A 20,229-nucleotide genomic window follows, 5' to 3' on the forward strand; every position below is an offset into this window, starting at 1 on the left:
GCCCAACATGACTGTACATCTACTCTATAATAAAGAGACCTTTGTTGCTGTGATATTCTGTCTCCCTGTGATACCAGCACTGTTTCCTGGGACTGGTATCGATTAACAGGTTAATTTGGAGCGTCACGGGCTAGTTCCGGTCGGGACTAGTTCGGGGCGTGACACTCATCATGAACCGTGTCGGGTTCGTCCTGACTAGATCCAGATCCCTTGGGATCCACCAAGAGAGGCTTGAGCTCGGCAGCGGCGGCGAGGGGGACGGGTGAGGCGCGGGCAGCACGAAGTCGAGCGGTGAGGTCGGCTATGAGGAGGCAGCGGTGAGGTGCTCCTGCCGCTCGTGGAGCTCATGGCGGGTGGCGAGGAGGCGGTCGGAGAGGCCTAGGGATGAGGAGAGCGGCGCGAGCGCCGAAGCGAGAGAGGAAAGGGGAGAGAGATGAAGAGATGGGAGATGGGGAGAGAGAGGAGGAAGAAGAGGGGTGAAATGACATGTGGGGCCCAGGGCCCCGCCATTTTTTATTAACTTGTGTGTGAAACTGACATGTGGGTCCCACAGGGTTTATTAATTTTCCGAATTGAATTACCACGTAAGCGCCACGTCAGTGCCACGTCAGATCGAGACCGAGTCAAATTAGCCACGTAGGCGCCACGTCAGTCAAAACTGCTATCGAAACTGCCGAGGGACCTAATTCGCACCGGTTTTGATAGTTGAGAGACTCGTTGTATCTGGTTTTGTGATTGAAGGATGAAAATCGGATTCGTTGATAAGTTAAGGGACCTTAGATGAACTTATTCCTGCCAAATATACTCAACTGGACCACGTACAGGCCTCAAGAGTCACTGCCGGTGAAGCCCATGAAGTTCGTTGCTGTCAAACCAAAATACAGAGATATTATAATTAAGGATTTTCCACCGAACCATATATCATATAAACACAAGGGTTCAGATGTTGTAGACTACTAGCGATAAATTCTTAATTAACACATCTTATAAATAGCAATTAGTTAAATACCCCAAATATCCTAGTTGGGGTATAACTGTACAAGTAATAACACTAGGTAATATAGTACCGCTCAATCAAAGAGTTAGAAAATAGTTAACGTAAATTAGTGGGAGATAATTGTATAGTAACAAAGGATTTCAATACTATTCAATTCACTTGCTCATACAACGTGCCCTCAGTACACATCTTTATTTGTTTATTTATTCCAAGCTAGCTGAAGCTAGCATGCTAAGGATCGATACAAATTTATCATATTACTGAAATTAAACGTCAACACAAGTACTTATTTGAGGAGGTCTCACAATGATCTTATATTCTTATCAATGCACGGTGACCTTAGTGTATTTGGTCATATCGATGGTGGCGCGACCGGCAGCAGCAAGGGGGAAGTAGAAGGGGTAGATCTCGTAACGCGCCCAGCAGCTGCTATAGTCGATCTGGCACCCTGGTCCGCTACCACAGGCCTTATCAAACTTGGACACTGCTGCCGACAGGCATTGCGCGCACGACGGCGGCGATAAGTCTCGTGTGCACTGCGCCAATGCGTAGACACTCACGAATGGGGTGTATTGCTCCTTCGCCCTACCTAGCCCGCTGCTGCCCACCGCAACGGCTTGCGCTGTTGCTTTTCCCATTGCCTTCCCCGCTGCTTTCTGGAAAGCCTTGGGGTTGTCCATGTCCGGCCATTGTCTCATTGTCACGCTTGCATCCTCCCTCGTGTCCACCTCCCCAAGAAAGTTATAGTTGTCGTACCGCATGAAGCAATACTCATACCTACATGTACATATATACATCCCGCATAAGTACATAAACAACTAGAAAATTAAACAACCAATGTGAAATCTATAATTTATCACCCATGTGTACTCTCTGGTTCCATTATTTTGTCGCTTTGGATAATAACACGGTCTCAAAAACATATGTTTAGCTATGATTTTTATTATAGCATATTATCTCCATCCTAAAATATAACAACTTTTACTTATAAATCTAAACAAAACTTATCCCAACTTATAGCTAAAAATATTTATATTTTAAAACGAAGTCAGTACACACAAATAAGTAAAATTTTAATATTATTAAAGTATTTTCTAAGACTAATCTATGTGTTGCGTTCTAGCTAGCATTCTCAAATTAAACTAAATATTTTGAAAAGAATGACGGTCAAAGTTTAAACTGTTTTCAAATGTTAAGAATTATGTAACCGAAGAGATTACATAACATGCAGAATTAGGATCCACAGAGTATACATGTGTACCATAGCCTGGAGTCTGATGTATAGTTGCAGTAGGAGACCATCTGCTTGGCGGCTTGGGCGAGGCAGGCGTCGCAGTCGCCGCCGGAGACGTCGCCGCGGCACTGCGCGAGGCCGTAGAAGGCGTCGTACCCCCTGCCGGCCTTGGAGGTGGCGAATCCGCCGCCGGTGCGCGCCTTGGCGACAAGGTCGGAGACGACGAAGTTGATGCTCCGCCGCCTGACGACGGCATCGCTGCCGTTGAGATCGCCGTAGTTCATCCCCGGCTCCCAGCAGAAGCTGCCGATGGGATACGTCGTCGTCGTCGCCGCCATGGCCAGTGGGAGCAATGCAGCGGCCAAGAAGACTGTAAGTAGCAGCTGGCTTAATGCCGCCATGGATGGCGCCAATTGCTCTCAATTCAGCCTCTTGTTGCTACTGGAGTAGCAGTAGTAGTAGCTAGAGATTTCAGTAGAGGAGGATGGCTTTAGCTTGTGTTTGATTGGGATCGAATGGTTGGAGTTTATATAGAGGGAGGATTGGATGGGGAAGGAGGGATTGATCGATTGATCAATGTGCTTGCAGAGTTGCAGTATGTTAACTGCAGGCGAACAGGTTTCAAAATCCTTGTTCTAATTGTTTGCAAACTTGTTTTTGACTACTACTGTTCTAAAGGTTTGCATGCAGACATGCAGTGATTAGAACTGTGGGCGCGAAGCTATATTATTGCACGTACGGATGACACTCTTGCAGATATCGCGGACTAGCTAAGCTAGCTGGCTGAGCTGGCTGCTGGCTGCCTGCTTGCTTGCTAGTACCATTTCTTGTGGGCTGGCTGTCACTAGTTTTGACTTTTGAGGGATGAGGTGATGGATTGGATAAACCTATCATGTCTCTTCACTCTTCTTCAACCAAACAAACCATGCATATATTTAGGATTAAGTGGTCAATTTACTTATATTACATTGCTCAATCAATCCAAAACTAAACAGCCCATATATATTGAGAAACACAACATAAATGTAAGCACTCACAATTAGTTCGCACGCTCACCCTTATAAAGATACACACGCACATGCTCTAAAAAACTAGCTATTGTTGTCGACGGGTTAATCGTCTATACTGAAAGAATAATTAGCTGTAAGTGCGAGCACCCACGTCAAATCGAGAATTTGAATCCAGATAGCTTAGTTCCAGCATAAGAAATCTAACCAGTTGAGTTATACTCTCACTTCACTGAAGAGCCCATATATATATATATATATTAGTGATGAGTGAAGATGAAAAAGCTGAAAAACTATTCGGTTGCAGCGTTGCAGGACACTGTATAGTTTGATTGAGTTTGTTTTCGCTGAATCTGGTTGGATGAAAAGCAAATACACTATCCAATGATTTTGCCAATTTGCAAATACTAGTTGATTCTTAGGCAAAATCCACTGTATATAGTCTCCTGTTTCTGCAGCCAAACAGCCCAAAACCCAGTAGCCCACCGATCGAGAATCTAATTGCCCCCGCAAAAAAAAAAAGAGAATCTAATTGCGAACACGTGCATCGATCCAATTCCAAACCTCGTGCGAATTTGGCGCCATACCGTTTTTGTCTAACGCTAATGATGATTTATCTCCTAAATGATATACATGCATCCGTACACTCAGCTTGCACGAATCCTGCGCTTGCATATTGGGCCTATTTCAATTGCCAATTTAGGCCCAGTAAACAGAAAGTGCATAGAATATTTCTTTTTCCTTTCTAACTTGTTTTTTCAATTCAATGTAAAACATCTATAAAATGTATTATAATAGAAGTTTTTTTTCTTAAAGTCCTTTGCAAAGTTTGTAAGTAGAAAGTTTCTTTATTATTCATAAATTATCTAGGTGGGAAGTTTACTGCTTACACAAAGTTTTTGAGTGAAACATTTACTATCTATATACATAATGTATTCTGATCAAGTAGAAAGTCTGCTATTTCTGTGGAAATTTCCCTGGTGTTTAGATGATTATATACCAAATATTCCTTTTGAAAACGAATGCATAATTAAGCGTGATGGGTTCAATCGCGTGAAATGCTAGTTGTTCAAGGGAGTGGATTCTAACTCTCGACGAGACATCCCCTCGTTGTTTACATGTCATCCAAATAATTATGAAAAAAATAAAACAAGATAGATTAATATGTGATAAATCACTCCACAAACATAGTTAAAATTTAACTTTTACAAGTTGCAACGAAAAAACAAATTAAACTATTGCTAACTTGTACTCAAATTTGTTTTTTTTTTCATTGCAACTTGTAGAAGTTAAATTTAACCTCTCGCTGCAGCCACATGGCAAGGGGCGGCGCTTCACGACTGGATTGGGCCTTCACGGCCGGATCTGGTTATGCAATGCGGTAGTGGCCGGATCTAGCCGAGGTCGAGTAGGAGGTGTGTCGCGGCTGGCAGCTGCAGGATGTCGGCCTCGGGCACTGGCTAACGGCAGCAAGAGGCCGATCACGGGCGAGGTCGCGGTCGGCACGGCCAACAGCGATAGGAGGGAGGCCGCGGGCATGGCGTGGAGCGGTGCGTCTGGCCGGTGGCGGCAGGAGGGCGGCCGCGGGCATGGCGTGGCGCGGTTGCGATTGTGGAGGTTAGTGAGGACGACGGTGAGCGCTTACCGCCCGCACCGACAGCTAGGGATGGGCATTCGGTCTAACCGAAAATTTCGGTCTCGGTCTTCGGTCTTTTGGTCTTTGAAAAGTGAAGACTGAATTTCAGCGAAAAAATGTCAGGACCGACAAATTCGGTCTCAGTCTTTTCGGTCTCGGTCTCGGTCCTGACCGAAATTCAACAACATTTTCATATATGAAAAGAAATAATAGAAATTTTCAACACAAAAATCACAAAAAAAAAATCGTAAGCACTTATGAGTAAAGACTCTTATTAGGTTTCATGCCTAGAAGAAGTAGGGATGTGAAAATTAGAGTTTAATCCTATTAAACATAGTGGATTGTAGGTTGTATTTAGATATTTTTTTTGATAATTCAGTCTATTCGGTTACCCGAGGAGACTAACCGAATTAACTGAACAAAATTCGGTCTTTCACTGCCTAGGACCGAATTGATGACCGAATTTCTTGGTCTCGATCTCGGTCTTTTCGGTTCGGTCTTTTTCTGCCCACCCCTACCGACAGCGGGGGCTAGTAGCAATGCCGTGGCAAATATGTGAGCTTCCGGAGTCAGTTCGTTCTTGCTAGCTAGCCATTTCCATCTCCTTCTCCAGGAAACACCTCCCCGGCTATGGTCGACTCCTTTCGATTGTGGGGAGCTCTTTTGGTGAGATGTCGGCAATGGCGTTTGGAGGACGATGATGGTGATGGGGCTTTTGTCGTGCTGGTCAGCAATGGGAGCCGCGAGGTTCCCCATGACCTGCTGGCGAACCGGTGGTAATGGCGGCTCCATTTCTTAGGGGACGATGGTGGCTACAATTTAGGATAGAAGGACAACTTGGCACGATGTGGTTAAAAGTGCTTGCTTGCACACTTGAGAGCGGGCGCAACATCGGTGGTGGAACTGTCCTCACAGCACATTGGTGGAGGCCAAGGCGAAAGCATGGACGCTACGGGCATCGTCGTTTACTCGTTGGAGGCGTCCTTTTTGTCTCCTCGTCATGCCGTGTTTGGATTTTGTGGGTGTAAACCTAGCCCAAGATGATGGTGGCGTATAGCTTGACGTCGTGCCTCCTGAAGGCATATTAATCCTTGGCAATTTCATAATCATGCTCCACTTTGTTATGGACGGCCTTTGAGAAGTCGGAGCTGCTGCGTCGAGGTGGTTGATGAGTTTGGCAACAATATAAATCGGAAGTTGGAGCTGCTGTGCAGGTGCGAATTTGGCAATGATGACCCAAGTAGGACCTCGCCCTTTGAGTTTTCGCTCTAGTGTGGGGTAGCAATGCAAGCTTGTTGGTCGGCAAGCCTTTCCTGGCCTTAGCGTTTCCTAGCGAAGTTGGAGTCGCCTGTGATGGTGTGATGACAATAACGTTGCGTATCTGCCTTTGCGAGGAGCCTTGTTTAATCTTCCAACTTGCTACTTCATTTTGCAAGGTTTGTGGTGAATAGCATTTGTTGAACCTGGCTTTTCTGTTTTTCATAGCCTTGTAGTTAAGATTTGCCATTTTCTGTTTGGTACAATAGTTGTGGTTTTCACATAGTTTTTCCTAATTAACAATGTAATATAAAGTTTGGTCTCGTTTTCTTCTTAAAATGAGACAAATACTTCTTTATATAAATGTCGGCAATGGCATGACCTTTTTTTCTAAAAAAAAAACTATTTGTTCACACGCGCGTACATCATACCTCAGTACACATCTTTATTTATTCCAAACTAGCAGCATACTAATTAAGAATCAATACAGCTTATAAATATATAGCCTACAACACATGATTTATTATTGAAATAAAACATCATTAGAAATACTTGTTCCGGGACAGATCTCAGGTACGCATAACATAACTATACTGCTATGCGTTACAACGTGTGTATGCTTGCATGTATGCAATATCGTATTGTACTATACACGCAGCCTATATATATGCGAGATTTATTCAATGCATCGTGACCTTGGTGTACTTTGTCAAGTCGGTGGGGGCCTGCCTGTTGGCCTCGAGTGGAAAATAGAACGGGTAGATCTCGTAGCGCACCCAACAGCTACTATAGTCAATCTGGCACCCCTGCCCACTGCCGCAGGCCTCGGCAAACTTGGAAACCGTCGTTGACAGGCATTGTGCGCACAGTGGTGGTGCCAGATCCCGCGTGCATTGTGCCAACGCATAGACGTTCACGAATGATGTGCACTGCTCCTTCGCTCTGCCCAGCCCACCGCTACCCATCGTGACAGCATGCGCTACCGCTTTCCCCGTCGCCTTTCCTACTGCCTTCTGGAACGCCATGGGGTTGTCCATATCCGGCCATTGCCTCAGGGTCACACTTGCGTCTGTCCTCGTGTCCATCTCCCCAAAGAAGTTGAAGTCAACGTACCGCATGAAGCAGTACTCATACCTGCAAGTACATATGTACATTGCCCGCACAAGCACATAAACAAAAGAACGTTAAACAACCAGCATGTAAAATCTATAATTTTTGCCACTCAAGTTTGCTCTCCGGTTCCTTCAATTTTGATGTTTTGGATAATAACACGGTCTAAAAAACATATCTTTCAACTATAATTTATTTTATTATAATATACCCAAAATATAAGTAAACTTTTAATTTTATTTAAGCACTTCTTAAAAACCGATCTATACATTATGTTCTAGTGTTCTCAAACTAAATATTTTAAAGATCACTAATAGTTAAAGTTTAAATTGTTTGACCTTAATTTTATCCAAAACGTTGAAAATTATAGAACCGAAGAGACTATATGACATGTAGAATTATGACACACGCATACCATATTCTGGAGTCTAATGTATAGTTGCAGTTGGTGACCATCTGTTTGGCGGCTTGGGCGAGGCAGGCGTCGCAGTCGCCGCCGGAGACGTCGCCGCGGCACTGCGCGAGGCCGTAGAAGGCGTCGATGCCCCTGCCGGCGGAGGAGGTGGCGAATCCGCCGCCGGCGCGCGCCTTGGCGGCGAGGTCGGAGACGACGGAGTTGATGCTGCGCCGCCTGGCGATGGCCTCGCCGCTGCTCATCTCGTTGTAGCTCGGATTCCAGCAGAAGGTGCCAATGGGAGACATCGATATCGTAGTAGCCATGGCCATTGGGAGCAACATTGCAGCCAACGAGAGAGCAACTAGTACCAGGCAGCAATGGTGCGATCTTCTGCTTGGTGACGCCATGGATGCTAGCTCCAATTACTTCTCACACTCTCACTTCACCTTCTTGCCAGCTACTGGAGTAGTAGCTAGAGATGTGAGCAGATGTGTGTGGCTGGCTTGGGTTCAATCGGGAGCAGTGGTTGGAGCTTATAAATTAAGACGATCGATCAAGCGCGCGCACTGGATTGGATGGGAAATTAATTAAGAGAGATCGATATCATGTGCTTGCGATGCAGGGAATAGTACAGGACATAGTATCATAATCCTTATTGCAGACTTGTTTTGACTATTCTAATGGTTTCTAATGTCGAGTCAGCCATGAGCCATGCTCGTCCATGCACTGGCAGCGTGTGGGCACGAATGTTACTCTTGCAGACTTGCGTCGCGGATATCGTGGACTAGCTCGCTGCCGACCTGCTTTTCAGGGACTACTTTTGCCACAGGGTTTTGAATAGAAATTTCGGATATTTCTAACGATTATTTTTTAAAAAAATTAATACATTTTTACTGAATTTGAATAAATTATGATCAAATTCTCACAATATTTGAAAAAAATTGAATATTTGCCGGACCGCGGGGGGGGGGGGGGGGGGGGGGGGCGAAAATTTATAAAATTTTGAACCGAAATTTTCATCCATGTTCAGATGTACCCGGAGGCCAGAGACAAATCCATTCACGGTCCATAGGACCAACACCAGTTGATGCCTGCTCCATCTAGAATAGGAATATTTTGACTAAGCTTATGCATATCACCTCACTTATGCTGTCCCCCTTGCCCTCGGCTCACCCTAGCCCCGGGTACATACTATTGAGGGATGAGGTTAATTAGGGGTAGTAAGAAAGCTCAAAGTTAGTGGAACGAGCTTAGTTCCGATCGGCTTGAACTCAAACTCTAATGATTTATGATTCAAACCATGCTATATTTTTAGGCTCATGAGTTAATCAGTCAGTTCACGATCGTCTTGTTTAACTCGTTAGTAGAAGAGATCGTCATATTTTTATATACTTAGTGCATCTTTACGAGTGTTTAAACTTCTAGTTATATCCAAACTATTTGTACATTTGTATGTATAGTAAGTTATTCATAAGTTAGTTTTAATTATTATGTTAACATATAATATAATAAAATAGTAAATTTAAAATTACAAAGCTAAGCTAGACTTAACAAAGTTAACGAGTCAACTCACGAGCAAAGCTAAGCTACGATTTCAGCTCATTATGCTCAATGAGCCGAGTCAAGATGGCTCGTCGAGATAAGAAGATCAAATGAACCAAGTCTTAGCGAGCCAAGCTGACTTGTTATCCACCATATAGATGAGGTGATGGGTGGATGAAGCCTATCCTTATTAAATCAGACTAACCATCTAGAATTAAGTGCTCAATTGCCTATTACAGTACTCAATCTATCCAAACAAAACAACCTATTAGTGAATAAAGTTGAAAAGCTAAAAATCTATTCGGTTTGCACAGGAGTACCGTATAACCTTCTTGCCTTCGAGATCCGATTGGAATTGAGTTTTATTGAAGTTGTTTTCGGTGAATTTGGTTGGATGAAAGGCAAATGCACTATCCAAAATTTTGCCAGTTAGTCATTTTAGTGGTACTCCTAAGGCAAAACATAGAAGGAAGGTACAATTAATCTCATGTTTCCGCAACCAAGTGCCCAAAACCCGGTAGCCCATGAGAATCGTATTGTGCAAACGTGCAACCAAGTACCCAATGCCCCGTGCAAGCATTGGGCTTGTTTGGGGGAGCTTCTAGCTGCTGCAGCTTCTCCCAAAATCAGAAGCTCCCTCAAACAATCAACTTTTGATCCAGATTCTGAGAAGAAGATGTAGTTGTAGAATCTAGAAGATAAACTAGAACCCAGAAGTTGGCTACCAATCAGTTGTTTCTTAAAATTTTAAGCTCCCCAAATAGAATTATTTTCATCCACACCTCCACCTCCACCTCCATATTCACATCCACATCTATGTCAAACTCAAACATACACATTCACATTACTGTGGCGCTCATTAAGAATGGCCGCTAAACTTGCCCAATTAATTTATTGCGAGAAAATATGAGAACATAAGTTTCTGATATTGTACAACATGCCCAATACACATCTTTATTAATTTATTCCAAACAAACTGCAGCTAGCATGATAAATAAGGGTGATACAACTTTATACATATATAACCTTTTACATATGATTTATTCGTTGCATACATATTCCTGAAATTAAACATAAACATAAATACTATTATTGGGATTGATCTCACATCTGCATATACTGCTACACGGTACGACGTATATATGTATGTATGCATTATCGCATTGTACGCATAGCCTATGTATATGCTAGATTTATTTAGTGCATGGTGACCTTGGTGTACTTGGACATGTCGATAGTGGCACGACTGCCTGCCTCGAGTGGGAAGTAGAAGGGGTAGATCTCGTAGCGCGCCCAACAGCTGCTGTAATCAATCTGGCATCCTTGAGCGCTGTTGCAAGTTTTGTCAAACTTGGACACTATCTCCGATAGGCACCGTGCGCACGCTGGCGGCGCTAGGTCTCGCGTGCACTGTGCTAACGCGTAAACACTCACAAACGGCGTGTACTGCTCCTTCGCCCTGCCTAGCCCACTCCTACCCACTGCAACAGCTTGTGCTGTCGCCTTTCCCATAGCTTTCCCCGCTGCCTTCTGGAATGCCTTGGGGTTGTCCATGTTCTGCCAATTTATCATGGTCACGCTTGCATCCTCCCTCGTATCCACTTCCCCGATGAAGTCGTAGTTGTAGTACCGCATGAAGCAGTATTCGTACCTGTAAGTACATATGCACATCACCCGCGCGCACAAGCACATAAATAAGGAGAAAATTAAACAATCGACGTGAAATCATGTGTACTCTCTTATGTTCCATCATTCTTAATGTTTGGGACAATAATATGGTCCTTAATACGACTTCTACAATGATTTTTACATATTATAATATAAAAAAAAGTAAAATTTTAATTTTTTTAAAAGTAATTTTAAAGAATAATGTATATATCATGTTCTAATATTTGCTTTCAAACTAAATATTATAAAAATCATAGATAGTTAAAGTTTCAATTATTAGCTTGTCAAACCGTTGGAACTAGATCGAGATACAATATACTAGCATGTAGAATTAGGATCCATAATAATAGCATACCATATTCTGGAGTCTGATGTGTAGTTGCAGTTGGAGACAATCTGCTTGGCGGCTTGAGCGAGGCAGGCGTCGCAGTCGCCGCCGGAGACGTCGCCGCGGCACTGCGCGAGGCCGTAGAAGGCGTCGTACCCCCTGCCGGCTCTGGAGGTGGCGAATCCGCCGCCGGTGCGCGCCTTGGCGACGAGGTCGGAGACGACGAAGTTGACGCTGCGCCGCCTGACGACGGCCTCGCTGCTGTTGAGATCGCCGTAGTTCATCCCGGACTCCGAGCAGAAGCTGCCGATGGGATACGTCGTCGCCGCCATGCCCAGTGGGAGCAATGCAGCGGCCAAAAAGGCTGTAACTAGTACCAGCTGGCTTAATGCCGCCATGGATGGCGCCAAATTACTCTCACTGGTCACTTGTATGTAGAGATGTGATGAGCTATAGGAGATGTGTGTTTAATCGGGAAGAATGGTTGGAGCTTATAAAGACGAGAATTTGATGGGAAGGAGAGTGAGATCGATCGATGTGCTTGCATGCATTTCAGGGGAACAGAGTATCAAAATCCTTGTTCTTGCTTGCAGACTATTTTGACTATTCTAGTGGTTTGCATGCAGTGATCAGACTATGGGCAAACTATTCCATGCAGTGTAGAAAAAGGGGGCCGTACGTCCAGTTGAGTACTTCAAATTTCTTGCTCGTTCTTTCCAGGCTAGTAGGATTAGATTCTCCTCGTTTTCCGTTAGCACGTTTTTCAAACTACTAAACGGTATATTTTTTTACGAAAAGTTTCTATACGAAAGTTGCTTAAAAAATCATATTGATCCATTTTTGAAAAAAAAAAATTAACAGATACTTAATTAATTATGTGCTAATGGACCGCTCCGTTTTCCGTGAACACTGTTGAGAGTGGGGAGAATCTGAAAAGAACGCAGCCTAAGATAAGGCTAATAAAATTGGAGCCATATTTTTTTTGCATGATATTGCATGCTTGTATGAGGTTAAATATGTACTAACTATTATTAGTGGATGAACTTTATACGAAGTATATATAGATATGATTCTCGGCCGGCTACTAGTTTCTGGGCTGTTTGGCTGCAGAAACAGGAGATCGACTACATTCCTGCTGGTTTTTGCCTAGGAATGAATCAATTAGTATTTGCTAATTGGCAAAATTATTGGATAGTTTATTTGCCCTTCATATCCAACCAGATTCAGCGAACGCAAACTCAATCAAACTATATATGCAGTGCTCCTGCAACCGAATAGCTTTTCATCTTCACTCATCACTAATGTGCTGTTTTGTTTGGATTGAGCAATGTCGTAATAATGAATTGACCACTTAATCCATGATGGCTTGCTTGGTTTCCGTCCATCACCAGGGTTTTCAATTTCGTTTGGACCAATATTTTAAATAGCGGGCCAAGGCATTTAGCGGTTAGCTTCTCAAACAGCTATAGCGGCAGCTATAGCGGGCTAAATAGAGCTATAGCGACTAAATTGTACATGTGAACAAATAGCTAGAACCCTTCTCAAACAACTAGAGCGGGAGATTTAAAACTCTGGTTTAGACCGAAAGTTTCGGGATTTTGGTGTCACTGTAATTTCCGAAAATTTCAGGAATTTTCATACTTTTTGCATGAAATTATTTAGAAAATAAACTGAATTTAAATAATTTTTTACCAAATTAACCAAAATTTTGGAAAAACTGAATTTTCGGTCGATACATTTGCTTGTTGGAGGGGGTGAAATTGCGGAAATTTCGAACCGAAATCGTAAACCCTGTCCATCACCTATCGATCACCTCATCCCTCAAAACTAGTCATAGCCCCCCGGAAGCCCACAAGAAATGGTAGAAAGCAGGTAGTTAGCCACTAGCCAGCTAGCTAGTCCGTGATATCCGCAAGAGTATCATTCATTCATAGGTGCAAATGCAATAGCTTTGCCCACAGTCTGACTCGATCTGATCATCACTGCATGCAAACCATTAGAACAGTCAAAACAAATCTGCAAGCAAGAACAAGGGTTGTGATACTATGTCTGTCTACTATGTTCCCCTGCAATATACTGCAAGCACATCGATCTCTCTCTCCTTCCCTTCCAATCCTCGCCTTTATAAGCTCCAGCCATTGCTCCCGATCGAACACACAACCCAGCTATAGCCACCTACATCTGCTGATCGACATCGATCGATCTCTACTACTCCAGTAGCTAGCAAGAATTGAATCTAGGTGAAGTGAGAGTGTGAGAGTACATAATTGGCGCCATCCATGGCGGCATTAAGCCAGCTGGTACTGGTCGCCGTCGTCTCATTGGTTGCCTTGCTCCCACTGGGCATGGCGGCGACGACGTATGATCCCATCGGCAGCTTCTGCTCGGAGACGTGGATGAACTACGGCGATCTCAACAGCAGCGAGGCCGTCACCAGGCGGCGCGCCGTCAACTTCGTCGTCTCCGACCTCGTCGCCAAGGCGCGCACCGGCGGCGGATTCGCCACCTCCAAGGCCGGCAGGGGCTCCGAGGTCTTCTACGGCCTCGCGCAGTGCCGCGGCGACGTCTCCGGCGGCGACTGCGACGCCTGCCTCGCCCAAGCCGCCAAGCAGATGGTCTCCAACTGCAACTACACATCAGACTCCAGAATTTGGTATCTATGGATTCTAATTCTACATGTCATCTACACACATGAGTGACACTGTATCATTCTAGTAGATTTCAGGCCGGTTGTTTAATATATTTCTTTCGTTTATGTGTGCTTGTGGCATGTAGGTACGAGTACTGCTTCATGCGGTACTACAGCAGCTACAACTTCATCGGGGATGTGGACACGAGGGAGGACGCAAGCGTGACCTTGAGGAGATGGCCGGACATGGACAACCCAAAGGCGTTCCAGAAGGTGGTGGGGAAGGCGATGGTAAAAGCAACAACACAGGCTGTCTCGGTGGGTGGCAACGGTCTGGGCAGGGCGAAGGAGCAGTACACGCCGTTCGTGAGCGTCTACGCGCTGGCCCAGTGCACACGAGACCTTGCACCGCCTGCGTGTGCTCAGTGCCTATCTTCGACAGTGTCCAAGTTTGACAAGGCTTGTGGCGCTGCGCAGGGGTGCCAAATCGACTATAGCAGCTGTTGGGCACGCTACGAAATCTACCCCTTCTATTTCCCACTCGAAGCCAACGGCCGTGCCACTATTGATATGAACAAGTACACTAAAGTTACCATGCACTGAATAAATCTAGCATACATATGCTACGCATATAGTACGGTAAGCATGCGTACATACATCGCGTAGCACTTTAATTTCACGAATATGCACTAGCTGCAGTTTGTTTGGAATGAATAAAGATGTGTACTGAGTATGTTGTACACTTAAGTGAATCGAATATCTCTTTATCATTATTTTGCCACAATATATTAATTGGCCAAGTTCGTCAACCATTCATAATGAGCGCCGCAATAGTGTGAATGGGAATATTTGGTCGAGTTAATTTGATATAGATGTGAACAGTGACGGACGTAGGAATTCATGGCCGGATATTCACACTTTAAAAAAATGTTTTATACAAAACACAAATGTTGAGGAGGATAATACATATTAAATTACAATAGTGACATAAATCATATAGGAATAATATATTATAAAAATCTCGAGAATTTGAGCACACTATAAAATAACAAAATGGCCCAATCTTGAGAACAAACTCAAGAACAGGAGACAAAAAAAGCATACATAAATAACAATATATCTATATATAATTTATTTTTTCATGAAAAATGGGTATTCTTGGGAGTACTCAGGACCTACTCCCCCCATCACATAAAAAAACAACCTATAGAATAAAATGTGATAGTACAATAAATCTAGCCAGGAATATGGGACAGAGAGAGTACGTGGGATCCATCCATGGATGTGAATATAGAGGTGAAGGTGGAGGTGGAGGTGAATGAGAATGTTTGTTGTTGTGTTAGAATGTGAATGCCAGATTCGCACGGGCATTTGGTGCGAATGTTCGCGCAATACGATTCTTGACGGGCTACCAGCCGGGTTTTGGGCTGCTAGCTGCAGAAATCGGAGATTGTCCCTTCCTGATGGTCTTTTTGCCTAGGAGTACTCCCTCCGTTCTAAAATAAACCAACCTCATATTAGGATGTGATATATTCTAATACAGTAAATTTGGACAGTATATCCAGATTCGTTGTACTAGGATGTGTCACGTTTTAGTACAATGCTAGCTTATTTTGGGATGGAGGGAGTACTACTGAAATGACCAAATTCACATAATTATTGGATAGAGTATTTAATATGCCTTTTTTCAGTGTAAAAATAAATATTTGCCTTCCATCCAACCAGATTCAGCGAAAACAACGTCAATCAAACTCAATTCCAATCGGATACTAATTAGGTTTATACAGTGCTCCTGCAAACCCTATAATATGATAAATATTTCAAGACACTAATTAGGGATGAGCGCTATCCTCTCTTAACAATTAGTTAATGACTAACTAGTAATTAATAGTCCGAAGCCAATGACAGGCTAATCTACGACAACCACTACGACAAGCTCTATACCTCCATAAATTATTCACCAGTAATCCACCACTAGTCCATCATAATCTTGATATATTAATTAGTTTATTACATGCCATTGTTGTTTATAGACCTATGACTTTATCCTTTTAAACTCTCTTCAACACATCCCTTCATTTCATATCTAAGTTTTATCTACATAATGCATGGCCTTTTATTGTTATCATCTCGATTCGTCTTCATCCTATCAGCCACATCTACCCTATACCCTATAGTTCAACAAATGATTTTACTCATCACTCATTCTCTCGTTCCTCACGCAACGGTCTAGATTGCATATGCGAAATCCAACGCAAGGTCGTCTCCACCTCCCACCCCTGTATCTGCTTACGCGTCAAACGCCCACAGTCCGCTCCACGTTCCACATTGCTCGCGATCTTCCTCCACGCCCGCTGATTCCACCCCTCTCTTTCAACCACCACCGCCGAATTCCCTCACAGCCGTCATCGTCGCGATTGCCACCGATCCCCCACCTTGGGTTCGTCGTCGCGGTGACCGAGCCCCCGCCGACTGTCGTGCCGCGCCACCCTGCCTCGCCCTAGCGCCATCGCTGATTCGTTTCATCGAGATCTAGCCGTCGGCTTCGTGCCGCCCGAGAGCAGGAATAACGCGGGGTTGGTGTGAGGGATCCTCGGCTCGATCGAGGCGCAGCCCGTGCTGACTAACGGCGCCGCTGCAGCCATCTTCATCATCACCGGCCTCTACCCTCAGATGGGAAAGGAAATCTTCATGTTCATGTGTTCCTTTTCTCCTGATTACAGGTCATGTCGTTGTTTTGGCTTATGTTTGATCGTGCATCACGGCCTTCATAATTTCTGATTGTATTTGAGCTCTATCTCCGGATACCCTCATGTTGTTCGATGAAATGCTCGTACACATACACTGCAAGAAATCATGTAGTACATGGAGCATATGTTCATGGGTAATAGATGTGTTCATGGCTTTTAGGGTAACATTTTTTTTTCTAAAATTAATTGCACTATTGTGCTGCACATACAGCAATTACTGAATTGGGATTGAACATCTTAAATTTTTATGTGTTACATGTAAACATGCCATTACATGATCTGGTGGCCGCCACTGCCCTTTAGCTACAACATATATTTGGATCATTCATATATTTATATATTTCTGAAAGTGGTCCAGGTCATCAAGGTTGTCTAAAGATATCGAAACTAATTCACGAACTAATTCAAAACCAATATTATTTTCTTAAGATCAGACATTTAGACTGTATATATGTGAATTGATGGCAACTATTGAATAAATATGGTCAAATATCTCATGAACCCGCCTTTTTTTTCAGAATCCTTTTTTTTGTGAAAAATCAAAACCATCTCATTATGGTAGTACCCGAGTTGTGAAGTTACTGATGAAAACATTCAAACTGAATTTGGTTGCTGCATTTAGGATGTCATAGGTATTTTCTTTTTAAATCTCTCTCGCTGATTTGGTTTCATTCATTTAGATGAGTATTGAAAACCTTTCTCTTGTGACAATTTTATTCAGTTATGTATTTCATTCAGCTGATGAATTATCCTTTGATCATAGCCATTATAAATGAAATATAAACTGAATTGCACTATCTGCATGATATAACTTCTACAATTGGATTATGTTTTTCGATTTTGGCATATATTGTATATGAATTTCATCTACTTGGATAACCGTGTTTCTGGTTTTTTTAGGGCCTTAGGGGGGCATGTTTCTGAAATTTACCGTCTGGAAAAAATTCTGACATTGCTTATTATATACTCAGATTTTCCAAAAAAATGCTTATGTATTGCCAGCCTTCTAGCACATGAGTTTGGATGCTTGTTATTGACTGACATAATGATAGCTTGCAATATTAAATCGGAATACAAACAGTGAGTATAAAAACTTTTGTATGAATGGAACCGTTTGTGTTATTAGAGTGAGGTTTACATTTGGTCAATATTATATTCCCGTTTATGTTCATGAAATTCATCTTGTTTCTGTTCAGTGCAGTACTCCCTTATTGATTCCTTCCTCATTTCTGAACAAAAAGGACTCACTAATCTTAGATGGCATCATCTACACTATTGACGCATCATCTGCACTATTGACCTCCTTATGTTCATGCGACGGATATTTTTTCAGATCAGTGTGGTACAATCCTACTTTTGATTAGTGATAAATAGAAGTTTGATTGTTGAACTGATCAATACAAGATCCTAATTTGTAAGTAGCATCTATTGCACCTAAAATTTTGTATATGCAGTACATATATATTAGTTAGGATCATGTATATTTTGGTATTGCTGGCAAATATAACTCTCACCTTGGATCACAAATGATTTCAGCTAAACACCATCTATATAAGTTTAACAGATATTTATCTAAACTCAAAACTGAAACAAAAAATGTGTTTAATGTCTGAAACTTGCAAGGTGCTACTATGATCTCTGAACAAATAAACGTTCTGAGTTTCCTAGCAGCAAATTGATTTGTTCAGAGATTTAGGTGGGGGCACGCCATAATAAATCGTTGAGACTAGGTCATATAACAAATTAATATGATTTTTTAAAGCAACTTTTCTTTATATTTTTTTACATAAAATACACAGATCGGAAAAGCGTGCGTATAAAAAGAAGTGAGTATAAGTAAGGAAGATGGAGTAAAAAGCACACCCTTAACCCACTAACATATGTTTTGCCTCATTGTACCCCTTGAACTACTAAAATTGGTTTGCTCGAGCATTTATCTTCTTCGTCTCTTTTTATACGAGTCATATTCTAAAGCTGATATTTTGTAGGGCCAGACATAACACCATTATCAAAGCTCTAAAATATTTTTAAAAATTTTCATGACTATTGTTTGAAATTTAAAACCACGATGTTTAAATCATGCTTACTGCTTTGAAATATATGTATACGGTGGTAAAAAAAATATGAAAAATGTTGAGAGGTAGGTTATAATGTATCTATATATCAATCCTACCAAATTTGCTTGCAAAATACGACGTATATAGTTGTATATCTTTATCTACTTAAAACATTCATAGTGTTTTTGCCGTGCATCGTAGAATAGTGTGTCTCACACAATTTTTCATCCGACATGTGAATTGTTGGTCCGTTTCCATGTCCCCCGCAAACGTCCGACTCTTTCGCCCACGTGAAACGGAAACAATCACATATAAAAATTCAGTTTCCAATCCGAGCACGACAACATCACGCACCCGCTGCATGTAGCCTCAAGCAGTGACATGTGCCTCCCCTATCACAAAAACGAGACTCATGGCGGTCAGTTGTCTTTTGAGCTGATAGAGATTTTTTGCTGGTGGGTCTCACGAATCTGTCTTCAAGTGTATAGAAATCTTGTGACCGCCAACAGTTCATAGAATATACTTTACTCCCTTCGTTTCATATTATTTTTTTCACTCAACCAGTTTTAGCTATTAATTATTTGGCAAAATTTGCTACAGGACACGCAAAAAACGTGTAATTAGCTGAGAGACACCGTGAAAACGTGACACGGCTGATGGACACTACAAAAAAATGTGTAATTGGCCGTAGGACACCGGTCGCATTATTTTATTATTTCCGGGTCAAAAGAGGTGAGAAAATTTTCAAAATGACAAGATTGCCCCTGGAGCCATATTCCCCCGCGCCAGGAGCGGCAGACGGCGAGAGATCCTGTGATGGCGGCGATGGCTGCTGCCCCGCCCCTGGGGTTTTGGACACGTACGGCTCCATCTTACCGTAGAGCCCTCTGATCCAGCCCATGTACTTCTCCGCCGCTGCCGCCCGCTCTTCGACCAGAACCCATAGTACTGGATGTTGTAGAGCGCCTGCCGGTGCGGGAACGGCGTCACCGCCGGCACGACGCGGACCATCTCGCCACCGTAGGGGTCGAGGATGAGCAGCCCAGCACCGTCCTTGAGGAGCCAGCTCCAGGTGGTCTCCCAGACTTGGCTGGGCATGTTCTTGGACGTACGGAGTCGGACTTGGCCTTCAAGTACTTGTCCGGCTTGCTGGTGTCCATGTCCAGGAGCATCTCCAATGGCTTCCCCGTGCCGTAGAACGTGAAGTAGAGCACGGACTAGATCCACATCATCTCGATGCAGTCGCTCGCCGTCACACCGAGCTCCAGGAAGGTGTCGGCCATCGCGGCGACGAGGCCATGGCGTGTGCCGACTACCGAGGTACAGGGACTCGAACTACGCGTTCTGGTTCTGCACTACGACGCGGAGAAGTTCCTGCCGCCGCCGCCTCGGATGGCCCAGAAGAGGTCCTCCCCCATGGCGGCCCTATCGAGGAGCCTCCCCCTCGGCGTTCACCATGGTGGCACGACGACGAGGTCGGAGGTGAGGCCATGCTTCCGCAGCATCAGGCTGAAGCCGCCGCCGCTGAGGAACCCGTCGACACCGACCGTCCCACTCGGGCCGTCGCGCTGCCCGCGCGTCGTTCCTCCGCTCCGCCGCGTGTGTGAGGAAGAAGAA

The 20,229-nt window shown here is 43.6% G+C and overlaps 4 protein-coding genes across 4 annotated transcripts; 1 reads left to right on the top strand and 3 right to left on the bottom strand.

Moving 5' to 3' along the window:
* Window positions 1–1,122: 1,122 nt before the first annotated feature.
* On the bottom strand, window positions 1,123–2,734 carry LOC4344615 (cysteine-rich repeat secretory protein 55). The gene is made up of 2 exons (XM_015794394.3): window positions 2,259–2,734; window positions 1,123–1,774 (listed from the first exon to the last, which is right to left on the bottom strand). The coding sequence occupies exons 1-2, from the start codon at window positions 2,630–2,632 to the stop codon at window positions 1,321–1,323; spliced, it is 828 nt and encodes a 275-aa protein (XP_015649880.1). The 5' UTR covers window positions 2,633–2,734; the 3' UTR covers window positions 1,123–1,320.
* Window positions 2,735–6,556: 3,822 nt separating this feature from the next.
* LOC4344616 (cysteine-rich repeat secretory protein 55) lies at window positions 6,557–8,143 on the bottom strand. The gene is made up of 2 exons (XM_015794393.3): window positions 7,657–8,143; window positions 6,557–7,265 (listed from the first exon to the last, which is right to left on the bottom strand). The coding sequence occupies exons 1-2, from the start codon at window positions 8,043–8,045 to the stop codon at window positions 6,812–6,814; spliced, it is 843 nt and encodes a 280-aa protein (XP_015649879.1). The 5' UTR covers window positions 8,046–8,143; the 3' UTR covers window positions 6,557–6,811.
* Window positions 8,144–10,163: 2,020 nt separating this feature from the next.
* LOC4344618 (cysteine-rich repeat secretory protein 55) lies at window positions 10,164–11,641 on the bottom strand. The gene is made up of 2 exons (XM_015794395.3): window positions 11,204–11,641; window positions 10,164–10,831 (listed from the first exon to the last, which is right to left on the bottom strand). The coding sequence occupies exons 1-2, from the start codon at window positions 11,572–11,574 to the stop codon at window positions 10,378–10,380; spliced, it is 825 nt and encodes a 274-aa protein (XP_015649881.1). The 5' UTR covers window positions 11,575–11,641; the 3' UTR covers window positions 10,164–10,377.
* A 1,689-nt stretch (window positions 11,642–13,330) lies between these two features.
* On the top strand, window positions 13,331–14,591 carry LOC4344619 (cysteine-rich repeat secretory protein 55). The gene is made up of 2 exons (XM_015794396.2): window positions 13,331–13,829; window positions 13,952–14,591. Exons 1-2 carry the CDS (start codon window positions 13,456–13,458, stop codon window positions 14,406–14,408), a joined length of 831 nt encoding a protein of 276 aa, XP_015649882.1. The 5' UTR covers window positions 13,331–13,455; the 3' UTR covers window positions 14,409–14,591.
* The last annotated feature ends 5,638 nt before the right edge of the window (window positions 14,592–20,229 follow it).

Source organism: Oryza sativa, chromosome 8 (genome assembly GCF_034140825.1).
Source record: "Oryza sativa Japonica Group chromosome 8, ASM3414082v1".
In the NCBI taxonomy this organism is placed as follows: Eukaryota; Viridiplantae; Streptophyta; class Magnoliopsida; order Poales; family Poaceae; genus Oryza; species Oryza sativa.

Bases quoted from the DNA above. Each gene is read 5' to 3' on its own strand.
- LOC4344619 (XM_015794396.2), top strand. From the start codon at position 13,456: ATGGCGGCATTAAGCCAGCTGGTACTGGTCGCCGTCGTCTCATTGGTT. The intron at 13,830-13,951 runs GTATCTATGGAT...TGTGGCATGTAG, and splicing joins ACATCAGACTCCAGAATTTG to GTACGAGTACTGCTTCATGC.
- LOC4344615 (XM_015794394.3), bottom strand. From the start codon at position 2,632: ATGGCGGCATTAAGCCAGCTGCTACTTACAGTCTTCTTGGCCGCTGCA. The intron at 1,775-2,258 runs GTACACATGTAT...ATGTACATGTAG, and splicing joins ACATCAGACTCCAGGCTATG to GTATGAGTATTGCTTCATGC.
- LOC4344616 (XM_015794393.3), bottom strand. From the start codon at position 8,045: ATGGCGTCACCAAGCAGAAGATCGCACCATTGCTGCCTGGTACTAGTT. The intron at 7,266-7,656 runs GTATGCGTGTGT...ATGTACTTGCAG, and splicing joins ACATTAGACTCCAGAATATG to GTATGAGTACTGCTTCATGC.
- LOC4344618 (XM_015794395.3), bottom strand. From the start codon at position 11,574: ATGGCGGCATTAAGCCAGCTGGTACTAGTTACAGCCTTTTTGGCCGCT. The intron at 10,832-11,203 runs GTATGCTATTAT...ATGTACTTACAG, and splicing joins ACATCAGACTCCAGAATATG to GTACGAATACTGCTTCATGC.